Raw genomic sequence first — 18,107 nt, 5'->3', positions numbered from 1 at the left:
TGGCTCAGGCCACCAGGAGCTCTGTACTCTTGACAGCAGATGGAACAATGAAGCAACAGCCAATAGCGTAGGAAATGGGGAGGACCAAAGAAGAGGGCAGGAGCCATCAGATTTGGGTGGTGGAAACTGGATGGTAAGGTTTCAAGGAGGCAGGTCGGCTATGGCTAGTACTACTACAGGAAGAGGGCGGCCGGGTGGGGCAGGTATGGGCAGGAGGGAGATGGTGGTCTTTCCTATGAGACGTTGCTCCCTCCCCCTTCTGGGGATGTAGAGGATCTCCTTATTCTCTTGTTAATATGGTTTTATGATTGATCCTATTTATTTAATAAAAGATGTTACGATCTGTTCTATATTTCAAAAGCAAGTTAAACTTTTTAAAAAAAAAAATTTCCCCTCAGCAACTAGGTGACACAATGGATAGAGAACTGCACTCGGGAGTCAGGAAGACCTGAGGTCAGATCAGGCCCCAGACACTAGCTTTGTGACCTTGGCCAAGTCACTTAACCTCAGTTCCTTATTTGTAAAATGGGGTAATGATGGCGTCTACCTCCCGGGGCAGGAGGAGGGGGGAGGCTCAAATGGGATAACAGAGGCACAGTGCTTTGCAAAGCCTAAAGATGCATGTATGTACACATGTGCATGTTTATATGTATACACGCATATGTGTGCGCATGTGTATGTATGTCTATGCACATATATGTATGTCTTATATACACAATATAAAGGAAAAATGGCTTATATATGCTAGTTAGCTGTTCTCTCAACCTCCGAAAATTAAGTCATTTTTCACCTGTCTCAAATGATTATTATTCCTGTGAATTAGCGTCTCTCAACAGAAAAGGAAGGGCAGGGGTGGGAGGCAGGGTCCTCCACTGAGGACCTAAAAATCTCCATTTTAAAAATCCCGGTCAGTTAATAGGCCTTCCCAAAGTCTGGCCTTTAGAGACATGACCACAGAAAATAAATAGGACCACCTTTCATTCAAGCGTCGTATGATACATCGCACTATACCAAACGACATGGAGAAGGCCGCTTGAGGGAACGGTAAATCTGTACAAGTTATGTAGCTGTATTATAAGGTTACACATAATTACAACCTAAAATTCTTTTTTTTCTTTTCCCCTCTAACAATAATAGTAAGAATAAGAATAGCTTTTATTCGTATAGCACTTTAAGGTTTGTGAAGAAGCTTCAATGTATGATCTTAATGTGTCCTTTGACCTTAAATGTCTCTTGACTGACCTTCACAACCCCCTGTGGCCAGGACTGCAGGCATCGCTATGGCCATTCTACAGATGAGAACACAGAGACACAGAAAGGTTCTGAGACTTGGGTCCCACAACCAGTAAGTGTCATGGGCAGTATTTGAATCTAGAGCTCATCTAAGTCCAAGTAACCCATTCCTGCCACAACGAGACACTTTTGCCTCTCTGTGAGTCCAGATCTTCTCCCTTCTCCCTCCCTTTCCAGCCCTGGGCTTGCCTTCCCCAGGTGGGACTAGCCACAGCTTAGCGTGGGCTCCTGTTCTTCCCAGCAGGGAACGCACCAACCTAACCATGGTTATCATCCCGCCTCTGACCCCTACTACTTGTGTGCTCTTGGCTGGGCCTCACCATCCTCATCTCTGAAATGGAGGGTTAGCTCTAGGCTTCCAAAGCCCCCTCCAGCTCTACAACAGGGCCCCTCTTTAGACCCTTGGGTGGTTTACAAGGCACCGTCCATGTTTGGGGCACCTCAAGATCTTCTCAGCAACACTATTGCGCCCCGGTCAGGGAAGGTCATTGGTCAGCAGCAAAGCTGGGATGGGAACTCCTAGAAAGAGCCGTAGGTGGTGCAGGGAGTAGAGCACCGGCCCTGGAGTCAGGAGGACCTGAGTTCAAATCCAGCCTCAGACACTTGACACACTTACTAGCTGTGTGACCTTGGGCAAGTCACTAAACCCTAATTGCCCTGCCTTCCTCCCTCCAAAAAAAGAATAGAAAAAGCCATCTCTACCTGTTGCCTACATTTCCTCTCCTCGCCCACTTCTCAGCCCTAGCTTCTGACCTCATCATGACTGCCGCCATTCCTGGAGTCAAACAAGGTTAAGTGACTTGCCCAGGATCACACAGACAGTATGACTTTTGAACTCAGGTCTTCCTGACTCAAGGCCCAGTGCCCTACCCCTGCACCACCAGCTGTCTCCTTTGCCTCCTCTCTCTCTTCCTGCTACTGCCCACCTACAAGGTGTGGTTCTCCTACTTTGTTCTGACTTCCAGGGTCATCAGTCAATGTACACACTCCCATCAGATTTGGGGAACAAAGAAGGAAAATGTCTAAAACTGAAGCCACAGGTCAACATGAAAGGCAACAAAGGGAAAAAAAAGAACCCACTCTATGCAGTAATTTGTAAGTGACCATGATGTTCTCCTAAATCTCATTAAGTAATAAGTGTTTCCAAAAGTCCCAGACAGGGAGACACTCATCCAAAACGCAACCAGAGTAAAATAATCTGTGATTAATTAATTAGTTGAAACAAGTGGGGTAGCCCACCTCCCCCCTTCCAATCATCACATCTGACTTCCCGCTCAAACACACCTTTCTTGCCACCACTTCCCTCCATGTTTGGTCTTCCCTTATTAGAATGTATGCTCCTTGGGGGCAGGAACTATCTTAATTGTTTGTCTTCATATCCAGGTGCTCAGCACCAGGCCTGGCATGTAGCAAGTACTTCATAAATGCTTTTTTCATTAATTTTTATTCATACAGTGCAAAGAACACTGGATTTTGAGTCACAGGCCCTGGATTCAAGTTATGACTGCCATCTAACTGTGTCTGTGACCCTGGGCAAGGTGCTTAGCTATCCTTGACCTCAAATTCCTCACTTGTAAAATAAGGGTATTGGACTAGAAGAACTTGGAGAACCCTTCCAGGTCTCAATATGCGAGCCCGTGGCCAAGGTGCTTTATAAAAATACTATGTTTGTGGTCGGAATGGAGTCTAGAAAAAAAAAATAAAAGGCAAAGAGTAAGAAATTGTCCCTGTGTGTTAAAACAGTGATTTCAAAAAAACGAAAAAACACCAGTGATTTCAAACCCAAATCTGGTTGTTTCATATTGATGTCATCACCAACCTCTCTGGAGGACTGATACCTGAATCTTTGTTTTTATTTCAAAAAGATGGGCCAAGCCAGCCATACTTTCAGACAGAGCTGCCTAAGGTGTCTTGGGAACTCAAGTGGTCGCCTTGATGCCCAGGCTTGGAGACAACGCTTAGCCAACTGGCTTTGCCATCCAGTCATCTGAATGCAGTCCTCAACCTGGAAGGCATCTCCAGCCAGGACACCAGTGCCAGCTCTCCTCCCAGGTGGCCAGAAATCTCTCCTTATCTGGCACAACTTCATTTTCAAGAAAAGCGAGGGTACTTTTGACTAGTCTTTGAAAAAGACTATCCCTTGTCAGACATTTTGCTTTTTTTTGGTTTGGAAAACACAGTCAGGGTAGGTATGTCTCCCACCATGTATTTTGCAATTTGGCCTCCTGAATGGACTAATTAGAACTAGAGCCGGAAGTGGCCTCAGAGGCCATTTAGTCCAATCCCTCATTTTACAGTTGGATAAACTGAAGCCTGACATGACCTGGCCCAGGGACACAAGTATCATGTGTCAGAGGCCGGATTTGAACGTGGAAGGCCAGAGTCACTGCTTTCTCCACAATACTGTATCATGCTGCCCACTGGGAATCCTAGTGCCCTAGTGCTGTGGATATCATTCCCATAACACCACTGGTACCTGGTTCATTGCTTTTGTGAGTCAATCCCACTGGGCCCGATCACCCATGGGGGAAATCATGAAATTAAGTTTCTGAACTTGCAAAAGGTGTAGATCTGAACCCTCGTGAGCCCATCCTGGCAGAGCTACTCACGGAAGCTGCTCAGAATACCTCGCCCACCAACCAGCCTTTCTAACGCCGGCTTCATTTTCATGACGTTATTTGTATACACTCCAGTTCTGGGCTGCTCACTGGACTTCGTGTTCCTCAATCCTAATGAACTGCCAGCTTCCAGGTAATTGTCTGGGTCTGGCTCTGAGCTTGCCCAACCCCTACAGCCCCAGGCTTGCATGGCTTCTTCACATCCTGGCTTTGAGCCCCGATGTCCCATTCATCTAGCACTAAGAGCTGCATGAGTTCTCCTTTCTCTCCCCATCAGAATGTGAGCTCCTTGAGGGCAGGCACTGCCTTCTTTGTAACCCAGTGACTGGCTCGGAGGCTGGTACACAGCACCAGCACTGTGGATGCTTAATCAATCCTTGTTGACTCTTTTCTAACAGGATTCAAGGTTTGGGGATGGGTCAGACTGAGTGCTCCCTGACACCCCTTCAAACAGTGCAGCTCTATGACTTTATAAATAGTGATCCCTTCCACATCACGACTTTCAGGTCACCATAAGAAACTAAATGGGAATTTGGGGGGAGTTTTGTGGAAGCCGCAAACAACATGCAAAGTCCAGCGGATGACATAAAGCCTATGACCAAATAGTTAACCCAAATTTTACGGTGAAGTACTGTAAACACACCATAAAAGAAAAAATTCAGACTTCTTTGGTATGAAGGGAGGGCAAAAAAATTTTATGCAGATTTTCCAGACAGCTCAGGTGCCACACCCAAAATTCCCGTGATGTGGAAGAGATAACTGTACTATTAAAATTACACAGAATTTGCTGGTCAATGTGGAGTTCATCTTTAGAAACTAAAGTTTTAAGTTTTATGAATCTTAACAGACTTTTGGGACACCCTGGTAAAGTAGGGCTCCCGTATCAGAGAAAATACATTTTCTCCTGCAGGAATGAAACATAATAATATCTATTTTTTAAAAAGTACCCTCTAGGATAGGAAGCTGACGATAAGCTGCGAGTTTCGGTTGAAATATGTTTTCCATGAGAACCCTCTCTATGAAAAATAAATCCTGTTGAAATTTTTCTGACTTCAGTATCAACGCTGAGCGATCTTCCTCTTCCTCGTGAATTTTAGCCATGATGATGCTCTCAACATCGATTGTAGAACTACTTTCACTAGCTGTAAAATACCAAGAGAACAGTATGAAATAGGTGCTTAATGAAAAATTACCCACACAATATCATTCAGCTTCAGTGAATGCTTTTTTCTGCTTTCATGATGCTGGGCAGTAGGGGCAGGGGATCCTCCCAGCATTCCTAAAATTCCATGAATTTTCATTTCCTTTTCATTTCCCAAGAGCTGAATGTGCGTGACAGTGAAGTGTACGATTTTATCTTTGTATTGATAGAGCAGTCTCTCAGAAGGTCACACAGGCAGAGACTGCGTTAGGGAAAGATCAGTGGGAGAACCTTTCTTGTTAGTCAATTCCATCAAACTGGCCTGGCTGTGGTGTGTGGGGGAGCGCTCAGGCTGACCACCAGTCGTTTCTTCAGGTTTATTTGTTGTTCAGTCGTGTTCAACTCTTTGTGACCCCATTTGGGGTTTCTTGGCAGAGATACTGGGCCAATTTGCCATTTCCTTCTTCAGTTCATTCTACAGATGAGGAAACTGAGCCACACAGGCTTAAGTGACTTGCCCAGGGTCACACAGCTAGTAAGTGTCTGAGGCCAGATTTGAACTCAGGAAGATTAGTCTTCCTGGCTCCAGGCCCTGTGTTCTATGCACTATGGCGCCACCTAGCTGCCCCAAGTATCTCTATTTGTCTATTTTACTCAAACAATCATTTATTAAGTGCCTCTTGTGTATCAGGCGCTGGGTGCTATGAACATAAGTACAGCCAGTAAAATAATCCCTATGTCCAAGGGAGAAGACAGCAAGTACACGTGTAAATATAAACGGAATAGAAGAGATATAAGTATAACTAGACTAGATGTAAAATAAGTATAAGTAGAAGAAAAGAGATATAAGTATAACTAGATATAAAATAATTATAAATAGAATAGAACAGATTAGCACAGAGTTGTTAAATAAACATGGTAACTTGGGTGCTCAATGACCATGCCGGCCAGAGTGACAAGCTCTGCCAAACTGAAAGTCCATGGTCTGGATGTGGACTGTCACCTGAGGTCGGGCCTCTCTCACCTGAGAAGTTCATCATTTGCTTGTGGCTACACCAGCTTTTAAGGATCATTTCACGAGTTGTGTGGGGGTCGGGCCTAGGTTGGTGGAAGGTGGTCTTCAAGAACCACTCTGGTAATGCAAACACAGGCAGCAGTGAGGGCCACGCAAAGACCAAGCATCTAAGTAAACAGCAGATATCTAAGGATATACCCAGGGATTCGAGGAGTCTGTCTGCCTCAGGCCCTTACCCTGTCCCAGTAGAATCCCAACAAAGGGTTACGTGATAAAGATCACAGACATCCTAGCACAGTCTAAGAAGGGCTACTAGATTATCGCTCTCTAATTGGAGAGAATATTTGCCAATCCACTTTCCCAGCATAACATTTCTCAGTCATGTAAGAACAGAAAAATGTACATGGAAGCCCAGGGTTTGCCTGTGGATGCAACCTGAGGGCAGGAACATGCCTTGGGAAAATGGAAATTGTATTTGCTAGATTTTTCAAGAAAACTGGCAGATGTCCAGGCTGCACACTGTACATGATGTGTAAGTTCCTAAAACCAAGGGCAATTCAACTATAAACTGTCTAGATTAATAAAATAGGAAATAGAGTATCAAAATAGAGCTATTCTTAGAAAAAGAAGTTGACAGGTCATAAATGAGCTTCCTAAGAAAAAATCATCAGGACCAGATGGATTTACAAGCAAAGTCCACCAAACACTTAAAACTCAACTAATTCCAATACTCAATAAATTATTTGGAATAAAAGGCAAAGAAGGAGTCCTACCAAACTCCTTTTATAAAACAAATATGGTACTGATATATAAACCAGGAAGAGCCAAAATAGAGAAAAAAATTATAGATCAATTTCATTCATGAATATGAATGCAAAATTCCTAAATAAAATACTAGCTAGGACAGTACAACCATATATTGCCAAGATCATACATTGTGACCAAGTGGGATTTACAGCAGGAATGCAGGGATGATGTAGCATAAGGAAAACTATTAATATAATTGATTAGATCAATAACAAAAATCATGATTACATCAATAGATGCAGAAAAAGCTTGTGATAAGATATAACACTCATTCCTATTAAAAACACTTAAAAGCGCAGTTATAAATGGATTTTTCCTTAAAATGATAAGAAACATCTACCTAAAACCATCAGAGGCATTATCTGTAAAGGGGATAAGCTACAAGACTTCTCATTAAGATCAGGAGTGAAACAAGGATGCCCATAATCATCAATATTATTCAATATTATATAAGAAATGCATGTAATAGCAATAAGAGAAGAAAAAGAAATCAAAGGAATCAGAATGGGCAATGAGGTACTAAAACTATCATTTTTTGAAGATGATATGATGATACACTTGGAAAATCCTGATGATTCAACTACAGAGTTAGTTGAAACAATAATTTTAGCAAAACAATAAGATACAAAATAACCCACATAAATCATCAGAATCTCCCTACATTAGCAACAAGTCTCTACAAGGAGAGGTAGTAAGAGATACCCCATTTAAATTAACTGTAGACAGTATAAAATACCTGGGAGTATAACTGCCAAGACAAATCCAGAAACTACATGAACATCATTATAAAACACCTGACACAAATAAAGTCAGATTTAAGTAGATGGAGAAATATTAACTGTCCATGGGTAGGCAGAACAAATAGAATAAAAATGACAATTTCACCTAATTTATTTATTCAATGCTATCCCAATTAAATTACCAGAAACTTATTTTACTGAGCTAGAAAAAATAATAACAAAATTCATCTGGAAGAAACAAAAAGGTCAGGAATATCGAAGGAATTGAAGAAAAAAATATAAGGGAAGGAAGTTTAGCATTACCACATCTTAAACTATACTATAAGGCAGTAATTATCAAAACTATTTGTTACTGGCTAAGAAATAGGAAGGTTGATCAGTGGAACAGAATAGACATACAATATGCTGTAGCAAATAATTATAGTAACCTTGTGTTTGACAAATGTAGATTTAAGCTTTCAGGATAAGAATTCATTATTTGGTCAAAACTGTTGGGAAAGCTGGAAAGTAGGCTGGCAGAAATTGAGACTGGACCAATATCTTATACCATTTACCAATATAAGGTCAAATAGACCTAGATATGAAGAGAGATATAATAAAATCAGAAGAACATGGAACATACTACCTATCAGACTTATGGATAGAAGAACAACTTATGAATAAACAAGAGACAGAGAGCATTGTGAGATGTAAAATGGATAATTCTGATTACATTAAATTTTAAAAGGATTTCTACAAATAAAACCAATAAAAACATGATTAGAAAGAAAATAGAAAATTTGGAGGAAAACTATGTTGACAATTTCTCAGATAAAAGTCTCATATGTAAAATATAGAAAGAACTTTGTCAAATTTGTAAGAATATGAGTCATTCCCCAATTTGTAAATGGTCAAAGGATACAAACAGGCAGTTTTTCGATGAAGAAATCAAAACTATATATAGTCATATGAAAGAATGCTCTAAATCACTATTGATTAGAGAAATGCAAATTAAAACAACTTTGAGATATCATCTCACATCTATCAGACTGGCTAAAATGATAGAAGGGGAAAACAACAAATGTTGGAGGGAGTGTGGACAACTGGGACATTAATTCGTTGTTAGTGGAATTGTAAACTGATCCAACCATTTTGAAGAGCAATCTGGAATTATGCCCAAACCGTTATTAAACTGCCTATACTCTTTGACCCAACAATACCACTATTAAATCTCTTTCCCAAGCTGATCAGGGGAAAAGGAAAAGAACATGTATGTTCTAAAATAGCAGTTCTCTTTGTGGTAGCAAAGAACTGGAAATTGTGGGGGTACCTATCAACTTGTGAATGGCAGAACAAGTTGTAGCCTACGATTGTGATTGAATACTGCAGTGCTATCAGAAATTATGAGCAGGTTGATGTTAGAGAAACATGGAAAGACTTGCATGAAATGAAGAGTGAAATGGGCAGAACCCAGAGAATGTCGTACACAGGAACAGTAATATTGTTCTAAGAATAACGTTGATGACTAAGTCATTTTAAGTATTAGAAACACTCAAATCAACTATAAAGGACCTATGAAGAAAGATGTTATCCATTTCCAGAGAAAGAACTGATAGACAGAAGTATGTGTAGTACAGGTTTAATATATTTGTAAATCTGTGTCAAATGGCCTTCTCTAGTGTGGGATGAGGAGGGAGGGAGAAAAAAATTAAAATGCTCAGCAGAGAACAAAAGAAAACTTAGAAGAAAGCACAAAAAAGCAGGGTGGCTTTGAAAGTGATGTATAGTATTTATTACACAGTTTTTAAAAAAAAAGTAAACAGTGGGAAATGGAAATTCATGGTTTTATATTGAATCTTCTTTTTATGTTGTGCTGTGTAGATGGAAATGCCCTTTTTTGTCTTTCTATTTAAGTTCAAAGTGAATATTTTTAAATGACTGTTAAAATTGTTTTTACATATAATTAGGTAAAAATAAAATATCATTAATTTTTAAGAGGATGTTGGTTGTGAGGGGAGTTGGCTGCGCCCAAAAGTTGCTTGCTGAGACGGAGGTAGTGTTAGTAATAGTCTGTGGAAAATACTGGCAGAGAATTTTGAGAGATTAGAATATTGATAAAATAGTGCCTGTTGGGAAGGAAAACTCCTTCCAAAAGGAAACCAACGATGATGTAGTTTGGTGAAAAAGAAAACAAGACTACTGGGAGAACATCCATAGCCCACCCCCATCCAGGGAGAAACTGGACTGCCTAGCATCCGAAACATGGATCTGGAAGAGAGCCCAGGGGCAACCTCATAACCCTACTGCTCCATTTTACATATGATGAAACTGAGACTGAGGTTATGTGACCTGCCCAAGGTCATCAAGCCAGGAATGAACGGGGGAAGAAATTGAACTCCTTCTGACTCTAATTCCATCTCTCCAGCCACCATGTATATAAGGGATAGGAAAAGAACATTTAGCAAGAAAATAAAACAGCAAGGATGTGTAGTCTCTGTAGCAAGGTCTACCTTCTTCCTCTTTGGAGGTGTGGGGGAAGAGTAACTCATTTTCTCATCCCTTTGAGGAGTCTATGTTTGGGGTAGGGTGGGCTCTGGGGATGGGTTGTAGCTCTGAGTGAGGACAGCAAGGGAAGCCCAAAACTGAAGGAAGAAGGCAGAGTTTCTCTGATTATGGTATGGCATTTTTTCTTTTTTCTGCTACTTTCTTCATCTCTCTCTCTTTTATTTGACCCTCAGAGGGAAAGGGGGGTGGGATGCCAAGTAATATCTGTTATTGGCCCCAAGGGATCAAGACTTGCCTAGAATAAAACGCTGCCTGGATCATTTTGGTTTGGAATTTATCTCGTAGAAGTAAGTATCCGTGTGACTGTGGGTAAGTTGCATCCCTCTCAAGGGCCCAGGAAACACCCACTCTTGCAGGGAAGGTGCAGACCTGCACTGGTGGAAGGAGCTTCCTCATCTGAGAGCTCCCCACACTAACAAAATGAGAGAGACACTAATAATCCTTTGCATTTTGTCAGCATAACATTATATAAAATGGGGTGAAGGATGGCATACGAATGTGATGAAAATACAAACCCAACAACAACCAGGAAACCTAAGAATTTACTCTCAGGCTAACTGTATCCATTATTTGCTTTATCTCTGTTCGTACCTAGTAAAGACCCTTGAAAATTAAGAGATGCTGAGAGTGGCCACATTTCGAACCCCATATGAGCACATCATTTCCCTAATTAGTTATTCTGAATATGTTTTGAATATTTTTAGTACCTCCCTTGAGGGACAGATGGAAGGTGTCAGGTCCCAGGCTGTCACAGCACCCTGACTACCATCGGACCCTCATAGAGTCAACCCAAGAGCCTTAAGAACAGCACTGCTTCCAATCAAGGTCCCTCAACCGTTATCATGGGAAGCAGTCCCCCGTGGACATGTATGCTGCCTGCCAGCTGCTTCTGGAGGTCTTGTGGCCACTGCTACCAAAGACCCCAAAATACAAGTTCTTCCTACCAAAGTCCTTGGGCCTGACAAATGGTTCATCATCAGAAACTGAAAGGAGGTGGAAATGGCATCAAGAGGAACCATGGCCATCTCTTTGATACCTAAGGACCATGGGACCTTTACATGTGACCTGCAGTCCAAACCTTCTGTCCACATTGTGTCCCCCATTAGAGCATGAGCTCCCAGAGAGGAGGGGCTGCTTGGGTTTTCCATGTGCATCCCCGGTGCTTGGCACATTGTAAGCGCTCAACAAATTTTTATCCTATTCATCCGTTCTCCTAATCTCCCCTTTTCCAGACTGGTTTCAAGGATGGCAGTGAGACAAACACACGTGGCCAATAGATTAATCAATACAGTATGACGTACCACATCAAAAACCAAGCACCACCTGGAAGACTCCAAAGATTTATCTTGTTGAGTGCATTCAGATGTATCCCACAACTTGGGTAAAGTATCCTCTCCTCTGGGGAGCTCCCTCCCACCCCTTCCCCAACCTTCGACATGTCTGTTCCATAATCTAAGTGGTCTATCATGCAACAGCACTATTTTGTGAGCATGAAGACACAAAAGGTTCATTATGAGTACAATACAGCAATCTAAGAATCTGCTGCTGAAAGGTTTTAAAAGAAAATAGATGGAATAGAACCACGGATATTTAGCAAACATGAACTTTTCACAATACTGAAACTTTCTTGACATTTCTTAATATTCCATTGATTCTGAATCAAATTCTAACGCCTTAGTATGCCAACACCTAATACTTTAAAGGGTCTCTATTTGTTTCCAAAGTTACATTTTCACATGGAGTCCCCATCAGTTCTTTCATCGATCAATCAATAAACATTTATTAAACCCCTACTGTGTGACAGGTACAATGTTAATCATCACTTAATAGGTCTTATGTGCAAAGTCTTCTGCTCTTTAGATATGTAACTTGATCCAATATTCCCCCTAAGTGAGATATTTTGAAAACTGTATTGATGTACTTTTAGGGGAAAGGGACAAAAATGGATGATTTACATTTTAAAAAACTAGAGTCCATGATCTAATATGACTATATAGTGCATCAACAGTGTGATTTCTCAAGAAAGAGAGTAAGTTTTTTGTTTTGCACAAAACTGATTTTGAAAAGCATATGAAAAAAGCCATACATGGAACATACTTCTGTCTGTAGTACTCAGATATCTGGAGTCCTGGTCTTTCCTTGGCCTCTCGTGCACACTGCCTGACTTGGCTGTTTCCAGTCTCACTGATGAAGTAGAAAGTTCCAAGGAGTTATAAGTGTCATACAAGGCCCAGGTGGTGGACATTACGCCTAGACAGCCAGATAGAAAGAGAAAGAAGATGCTGGTAACTGCCACACTAAAAGAAATCGAGCAAGTTTAAAAAATCTCAACGCCCAGCCCAGGATGATCCAGGGCTTCCTAGGAGGTGTTGGCAATGCCTGCAGAGTAAAGGCGGAGGAAGAACCATCAACATAATTATAGGAAGAAATTATTTTAGTAATAGCTATGAATGTAGAATCAAAGTTCCATTAATCTAGTGGCCTTTTGTATGCCATGGTCTTAATAATTTAAAGACCATTGATTTTGGTTTTCTCAAATCAAGCTACTTATGCACCTAATGTCTAATCAAAATAGATAATTTTCAACTGCTTCATCTGACATTCAAGACCTTCCATAATCTGATGTTCCCTTCCCTATCTCACTTTGTTTCTTCCTCCTCCTCCTCCATGTGGCTCCTCTGTTCTAGGGAAAGCACGCTCACTCCACACTGTCCTTCAACACCCCTACACCAATTCTCCCCTCTCTGGAAAGCCTGCCTTTTCCCCCTCCAACTAGCCAAGTCTTATCTCTTCTTCAAATCTGAATTCAATATTCACCTGCTCTAGGAAGCTCTTCCTGATGATTCTGATCTAAATGGATCCTGTCCCTCCTGGCATTTGTCCAGCACATCATACACACCCACCCATACCCACACATACTCCATTCTAACTACTTCTATCCTATCAGCTCCTTGTACCTATCCCTAACAGAGCCAGGAACCAATGAATGACTGCTGAGGCATCTCAAGGGCACACTCAGTCTTCATGGAACTTGGGTCTTTCATCAGACTTCACTAATCCATCAATTACCTTTTTCTTCTGTTAGAATTTTATCACACTGAACTTCCTTGTGCTTAGGGGCACCATTAAAAGTCTGCATCACCCTTTCCACGTATAAGTCGTTGCCGGCTCGATTTTTACAAAGGGTTTCATAAAGCATGTTTCGTCTCCTTTGAAAAATAAGATGAATCCGACTGGTTAATAAAACAGAAACTGCACTCACACAGAGAACTACTAAAGTCACACATCGCCTGTTACTGCTGCTGTCAGGCTGGTGTTCTCCACCCTATTCTTTCCTAGAAAAGGGATTTACTTGAACCCTCCAGAAAACTCTACCCCCCAATAGCTTTATGGAGCTTCTGCTACGCCTGTCCACACCAACATGATGTCAGGATTTCCTCGACATGGACATTTCAGATTTTGGGGGAGGAGGATATGTGATTGACAATCATACCTCACAGAGGTCCATACTGACATTAAGTTTTAATACTCATGCTGTTTTTACACTTGGGAGAAGACAATGCTCTAAAAATCAATTTACTAAGGGCAAAATTAAAGTAAATGGTAAAATTACAGATTCAGTGCTGCTGATATGTGAGAAACTGTCTCATTCCACTTCAGTTTCCTAGTAGACATAAAAATAGTAACAACAGAGCACTTCAAGGTTTACAAAGCACTTTACAAACATTATCTCTTTGGATGCTCACAGTAGCCCTGCAAGATGGATACTGTGATCTGTCTCCATTTTACAGATGAGGAACCTGAGGCATATGGGTAAAGTGACTAGTCCAAGGTCACACAGCTAGTCTGGGGCTGGGGCTGGAATTGAATTCAAGTCTTCTTGATTCCAGGCCCCAGCTCCATCTACTGACCTATATAAAGAATAGGTGATTTCCAGGGCATTCAATCCAGTCACTTCCCAAACAGTAATTTTCCAAATACACCTTTTAATTTCAGAGTGACATTACTAACATTCCACCCCACTCCACTGGCAGAAACAAATTTTGTAACTGGGAAAAAAATTTTTGAGTGAAAAAAAATGTATCAGGTACACAGAAAAATGAATATGAATAAAAACTCATCCTCAAAACAAATTTATCACTTGACCCCACCTGATAGCTACCTCTGTTTTTATAACATTGAGCATTTACATTACAAAAAGAGAGGACAGACTCTGACATACTTTATTTTCTCAGCTTCTTCAGACTCTATCGAATACACTACTGTTGGGAGATTGAAGAGCCATATGGTTTCTGTCTCAGAAAGGTAGATGTCCACTTTGGCAGCCAATTCTTCTTTCGTTAGGACTTTTGGCACTTCTTTCTTAACGTGGAGATCTTCCAAACGATTAAACAAGATTATTTGTCAATCTACATTTTCAATTAAAATTTTACTTCTACTTATCTAACCACCATGGATAGGGGTGAATTTCATCACCACTGACTGGAGGATGAAACCTTCTATTATACTCTACTCTCCTAATGCAGTGAGGACACTTTGAGGTTAACCAGGGCAGATGGGAATGTGCTGTGTTAGTTCACCAGATTTTCTCATAAATTGAAGGCTAGCACACTTGGAGGGATGGGGATAAGAACCACACCTCTGAACTCCTATTGAAGAAACTCTCTCTACCCACACAGTTCAGCCCCTTCTCCCCTACGTGAAGTCTTAGAGGCTTGCCCAGACCACTGAATGGTCAAATAAGTCACCCAAGTTCATTCAGCCAGTGCATGTCAAAGGCAGAATTTGAACCCTGTGAGGTCACTTCTCTACACACCACGCTATGCTGCCTAAACAAATATATTTAAACACTAAATAATGAACATAAAGCACTTTGCTGCCCTCAAAGCACTATATATGTGTTAGTTATCATTATTCTATTGAAGTATCTATTTATTATTACATGATTGCTATGGTTGTGTCATGTAAATGTCATTAAGGTTAGGATGTCCCTGAAAAGAATGGGGAAATATATCTCTGGAACCCTCTTACAAATGTGCCCAATGGCTGTGGGTGAGCTCAATCAGGCATTTTTAGAGAGTAAGTCTTCTTATTTCTTACTTCTAGGAAGTCTCAGGTGAATTAATGCAGTGTCAATATGGTTGGAAAGAGGTCTCCAGAAAAAAAAAAAAGATAAAGTTTCTTTCTGATGACTTTTAGCAAAGCAAATGAACAGAATAGAGAGAAAATAAAATTATTCATCAAGTACTGAAAACATGGTTTGACAAAAAAATAAGAGCTCTTAGGATGTTTCTAAACCAAGTCAAAGGACTGGGGGCTGACAGGGAGCTGAGGTCCAAGCGATTCATCTTCCACATGGTCAACCTGTGACCCAGAGAAATTCAGTTCCATGCCCAAGGTCACACAACTAGTAAAGGTCAACATTAAGGTTCAAACTCAAATCTCTTGACTCCACATCCAATGCTCTTTTCACTATATCCTGCTGTTCAAGGTGGTTTGGAAAGCCTACCAAACAACTGGAATGTTCTTATAAAGTAACTCTCCACTGAAATAAGAGGGGCAAAGGGCAAAATGCCTGTTGATTTTCACTTGATTCCTATATTCAGTGACTTTCAAAATTACAAATGAATCTCTTCTGTTTCAAAGCTTCAGATAAACACACTCTGAGAAGAAATGTTTGGGTCTTTCTAGATGAACTCCCACTGGTTTCTGGCTCTACACTGTCATTTAGAGACACCAAGGGATGCACAATATCTAGGAGGAGGGAGGGGAATGTTCTCTATGATGGCCTGATCCGTCCACACTTGGAGAACTGTGGTGAACTCTGAGCGTCTGTCCTGTTTTAGGACAAGCAGACAAGCAGAAGTGAGCAACCAAGGAGGAGGAAGAGAGAAATGGGGCGCGGGGGGAGAGAAGGAGAGGACCAAAGACTAACATGCTTCAGGACTGGTTGAAGGAAAATGGACATTTAGCCTGGAGAAGAGATGTAGGAATATGAAGAGCATGGTAGGCCACTAGAGGGTGCCATAGTGGCCAGAGTGCCTGGCCTGGAGTCAGGAGTAAGAGGTCACATTCTGGCTCAAACCTTTAGCTATAATCCTGGGCCAGTGACTCAACGTCCGCCTCTTGTTCCTTCATCTGTACAACGGCAATAATTCCACATCTGAGTGTTGCTGAGGATCAAAAGAGATCTTTATAAAATGCTTTGCAACCCTTAAAATACTACAAGAATCCTAGCCATTCTTATTTTGATGGTGATTGCTATCTTCAAGTATTTGTAGGGTGGTTATTTAGAAGAATGAGACATTGTCTGGTTGGGCCCCAGGGCAGGATCAGGACCCCCAGGTGAAAAGTATAGAAAAGCTGATTGAGGCTTGAAGGTGCTCCCTCCTGGAATGCCAATGCCTGCCTGCGGTGGTGGGGGGGGGGGTATTCCCCTCTCTAGGTCTTCAAGCAGCCCGAACGACCCCTGGTCAGTAACGCGTCCAGGGAATCCTGGACAAGTGGGATGAGGTGGCTTCTGTGGCCCCCACCAAACCATATTGCAAATCAAGAGCCACCATGCAGAGACCCAAAGAGCCCAGAAACTGCCTTAGCAAAGAACTGGTCTCCTTGCCAAGCACACTCCAAGACAACTCGAATAAACTCATTTATTACATCTTACACAGAAGGAGGATAGGGTATGATGAGTAGTGTCACTGAATAAAATAGGTGAAAAGCAACAGAGGGAAAAAGAAAGAAAGAAAACTTGGTCAAAGACCCAACTAAGTAACATCACCCCAAAGACACTTTAAGGAAGACAACAGGTGAAAGATGGAAAAGATCAGCAATGATTTTTATAACCAGCTTTGTTCACCAGCACGGTGAGAAGCCCACATTTACAGTCTGAGATCACCCACAAGAGCAGAGTGGGTGTCACGGGCCCCTCTGGCAGGTTCTGTTGAGGCTGAAGGAGAAGGGCGTGTGTCTCTGTGGGTCTAGCCAATCCGGCCAAACTCGGCCAGAAAAGATTCTGAATGTGTTCTAGTTCAGGGATCACTAGCTTAGAAGGTTTAGAGGTAGGGTTAGGGTTAGATTTTACACATTTTGAAAAAGCAATTGTAACACCCCCTGGCAAAGGGCTGGCTGGTCACAGCCCCTTGGGCTTGGTCATTCTCCTAGTCTGGAAAGAGAAGAACAGTGAGTTTAGCCTCAGGAAGGCTTGGGGGGGTGGAGTTTAACAGGGCTTTAGGTGGGCTTTGGAGACTCTCTAGCAGGAGGAGAATGAGGAGACCAGGGAGGCTTGGTGGTCATCCCCTAGCAGCTGTGACCAGGTCGATGGCTGCAATATCTGCAGCTCCCTTCTTTAAGACCGTAAGAGAGGTCCGCTATCTAAATGAACACCCGGGGAGGGGAGTCTGTATGCTTTATCACAGGGGCTTACCAAGGGGTGGGGACAGAAACCAGTCAGTGGGACAGGAAAGAAGAGGCAGTCCATCCCAGCCCAGGCCTTAATTTTTTTGTGTTTGCTTAAATCAATTCTGTTAAAGAATACATTGGCTGCATTTCATATTACTTCTCATCAATTCTATTTGCCTCTCATAGCAGCTAGGTGACGCAGTGGATAGAGCACTGGGCCTGGAGTCAGGGACACCTGAGTTCGAGTTCAGCTGCAGACACTCACTAGCTGGGTGACCCTGAGCAAGTCTCTTAACCTCTGCCTGCCTACAGAATGGGGATCATAATAGCACCTCCCTCCCAGCATGTTGTGAAGACCAAGGGAGATAATATTTGGAAAGCACTCAGCACAGTGTCTGGCACATAGTAGGTGTTTAATAAATGCTTGGGTTTTTTTCCCTTTTTTCCTTTCACAAATACTTTGTGTTGCTGGAGGGCTCTCTGCAGCATGAGGGTGTCATGGGAGCCCCGCAGAAGAGAAGGGCATTTCCTAGGGCAGGGCTGGGAGCTCC

The 18,107-nt window shown here is 42.0% G+C and overlaps 1 protein-coding gene across 1 annotated transcript in view; it reads right to left on the bottom strand.

Annotated features, from left to right (window-relative positions):
- DNAI4 (dynein axonemal intermediate chain 4) overlaps positions 1–18,107 on the bottom strand; it is a 73,985-nt gene that overhangs the window by 32,370 nt on the left and 23,508 nt on the right. Inside the window, exons 5-8 of the mRNA XM_036757759.1 lie at positions 14,381–14,534; positions 13,228–13,367; positions 12,256–12,408; positions 4,859–5,053 (exon numbers count right to left, since the gene is read on the bottom strand). Of these exons, the coding sequence (XP_036613654.1) occupies positions 4,859–5,053; positions 12,256–12,408; positions 13,228–13,367; positions 14,381–14,534 (642 nt within the window). The remainder of the gene's footprint in view (positions 1–4,858; positions 5,054–12,255; positions 12,409–13,227; positions 13,368–14,380; positions 14,535–18,107) is intronic.

Source organism: Trichosurus vulpecula, chromosome 4, assembly GCF_011100635.1.
Source record: "Trichosurus vulpecula isolate mTriVul1 chromosome 4, mTriVul1.pri, whole genome shotgun sequence".
NCBI classification, from domain to species: Eukaryota; Metazoa; Chordata; class Mammalia; order Diprotodontia; family Phalangeridae; genus Trichosurus; species Trichosurus vulpecula.
Note: the sequence above shows the minus strand (reverse complement) of the source record. Positions and strands in the feature narration are given on the sequence as shown.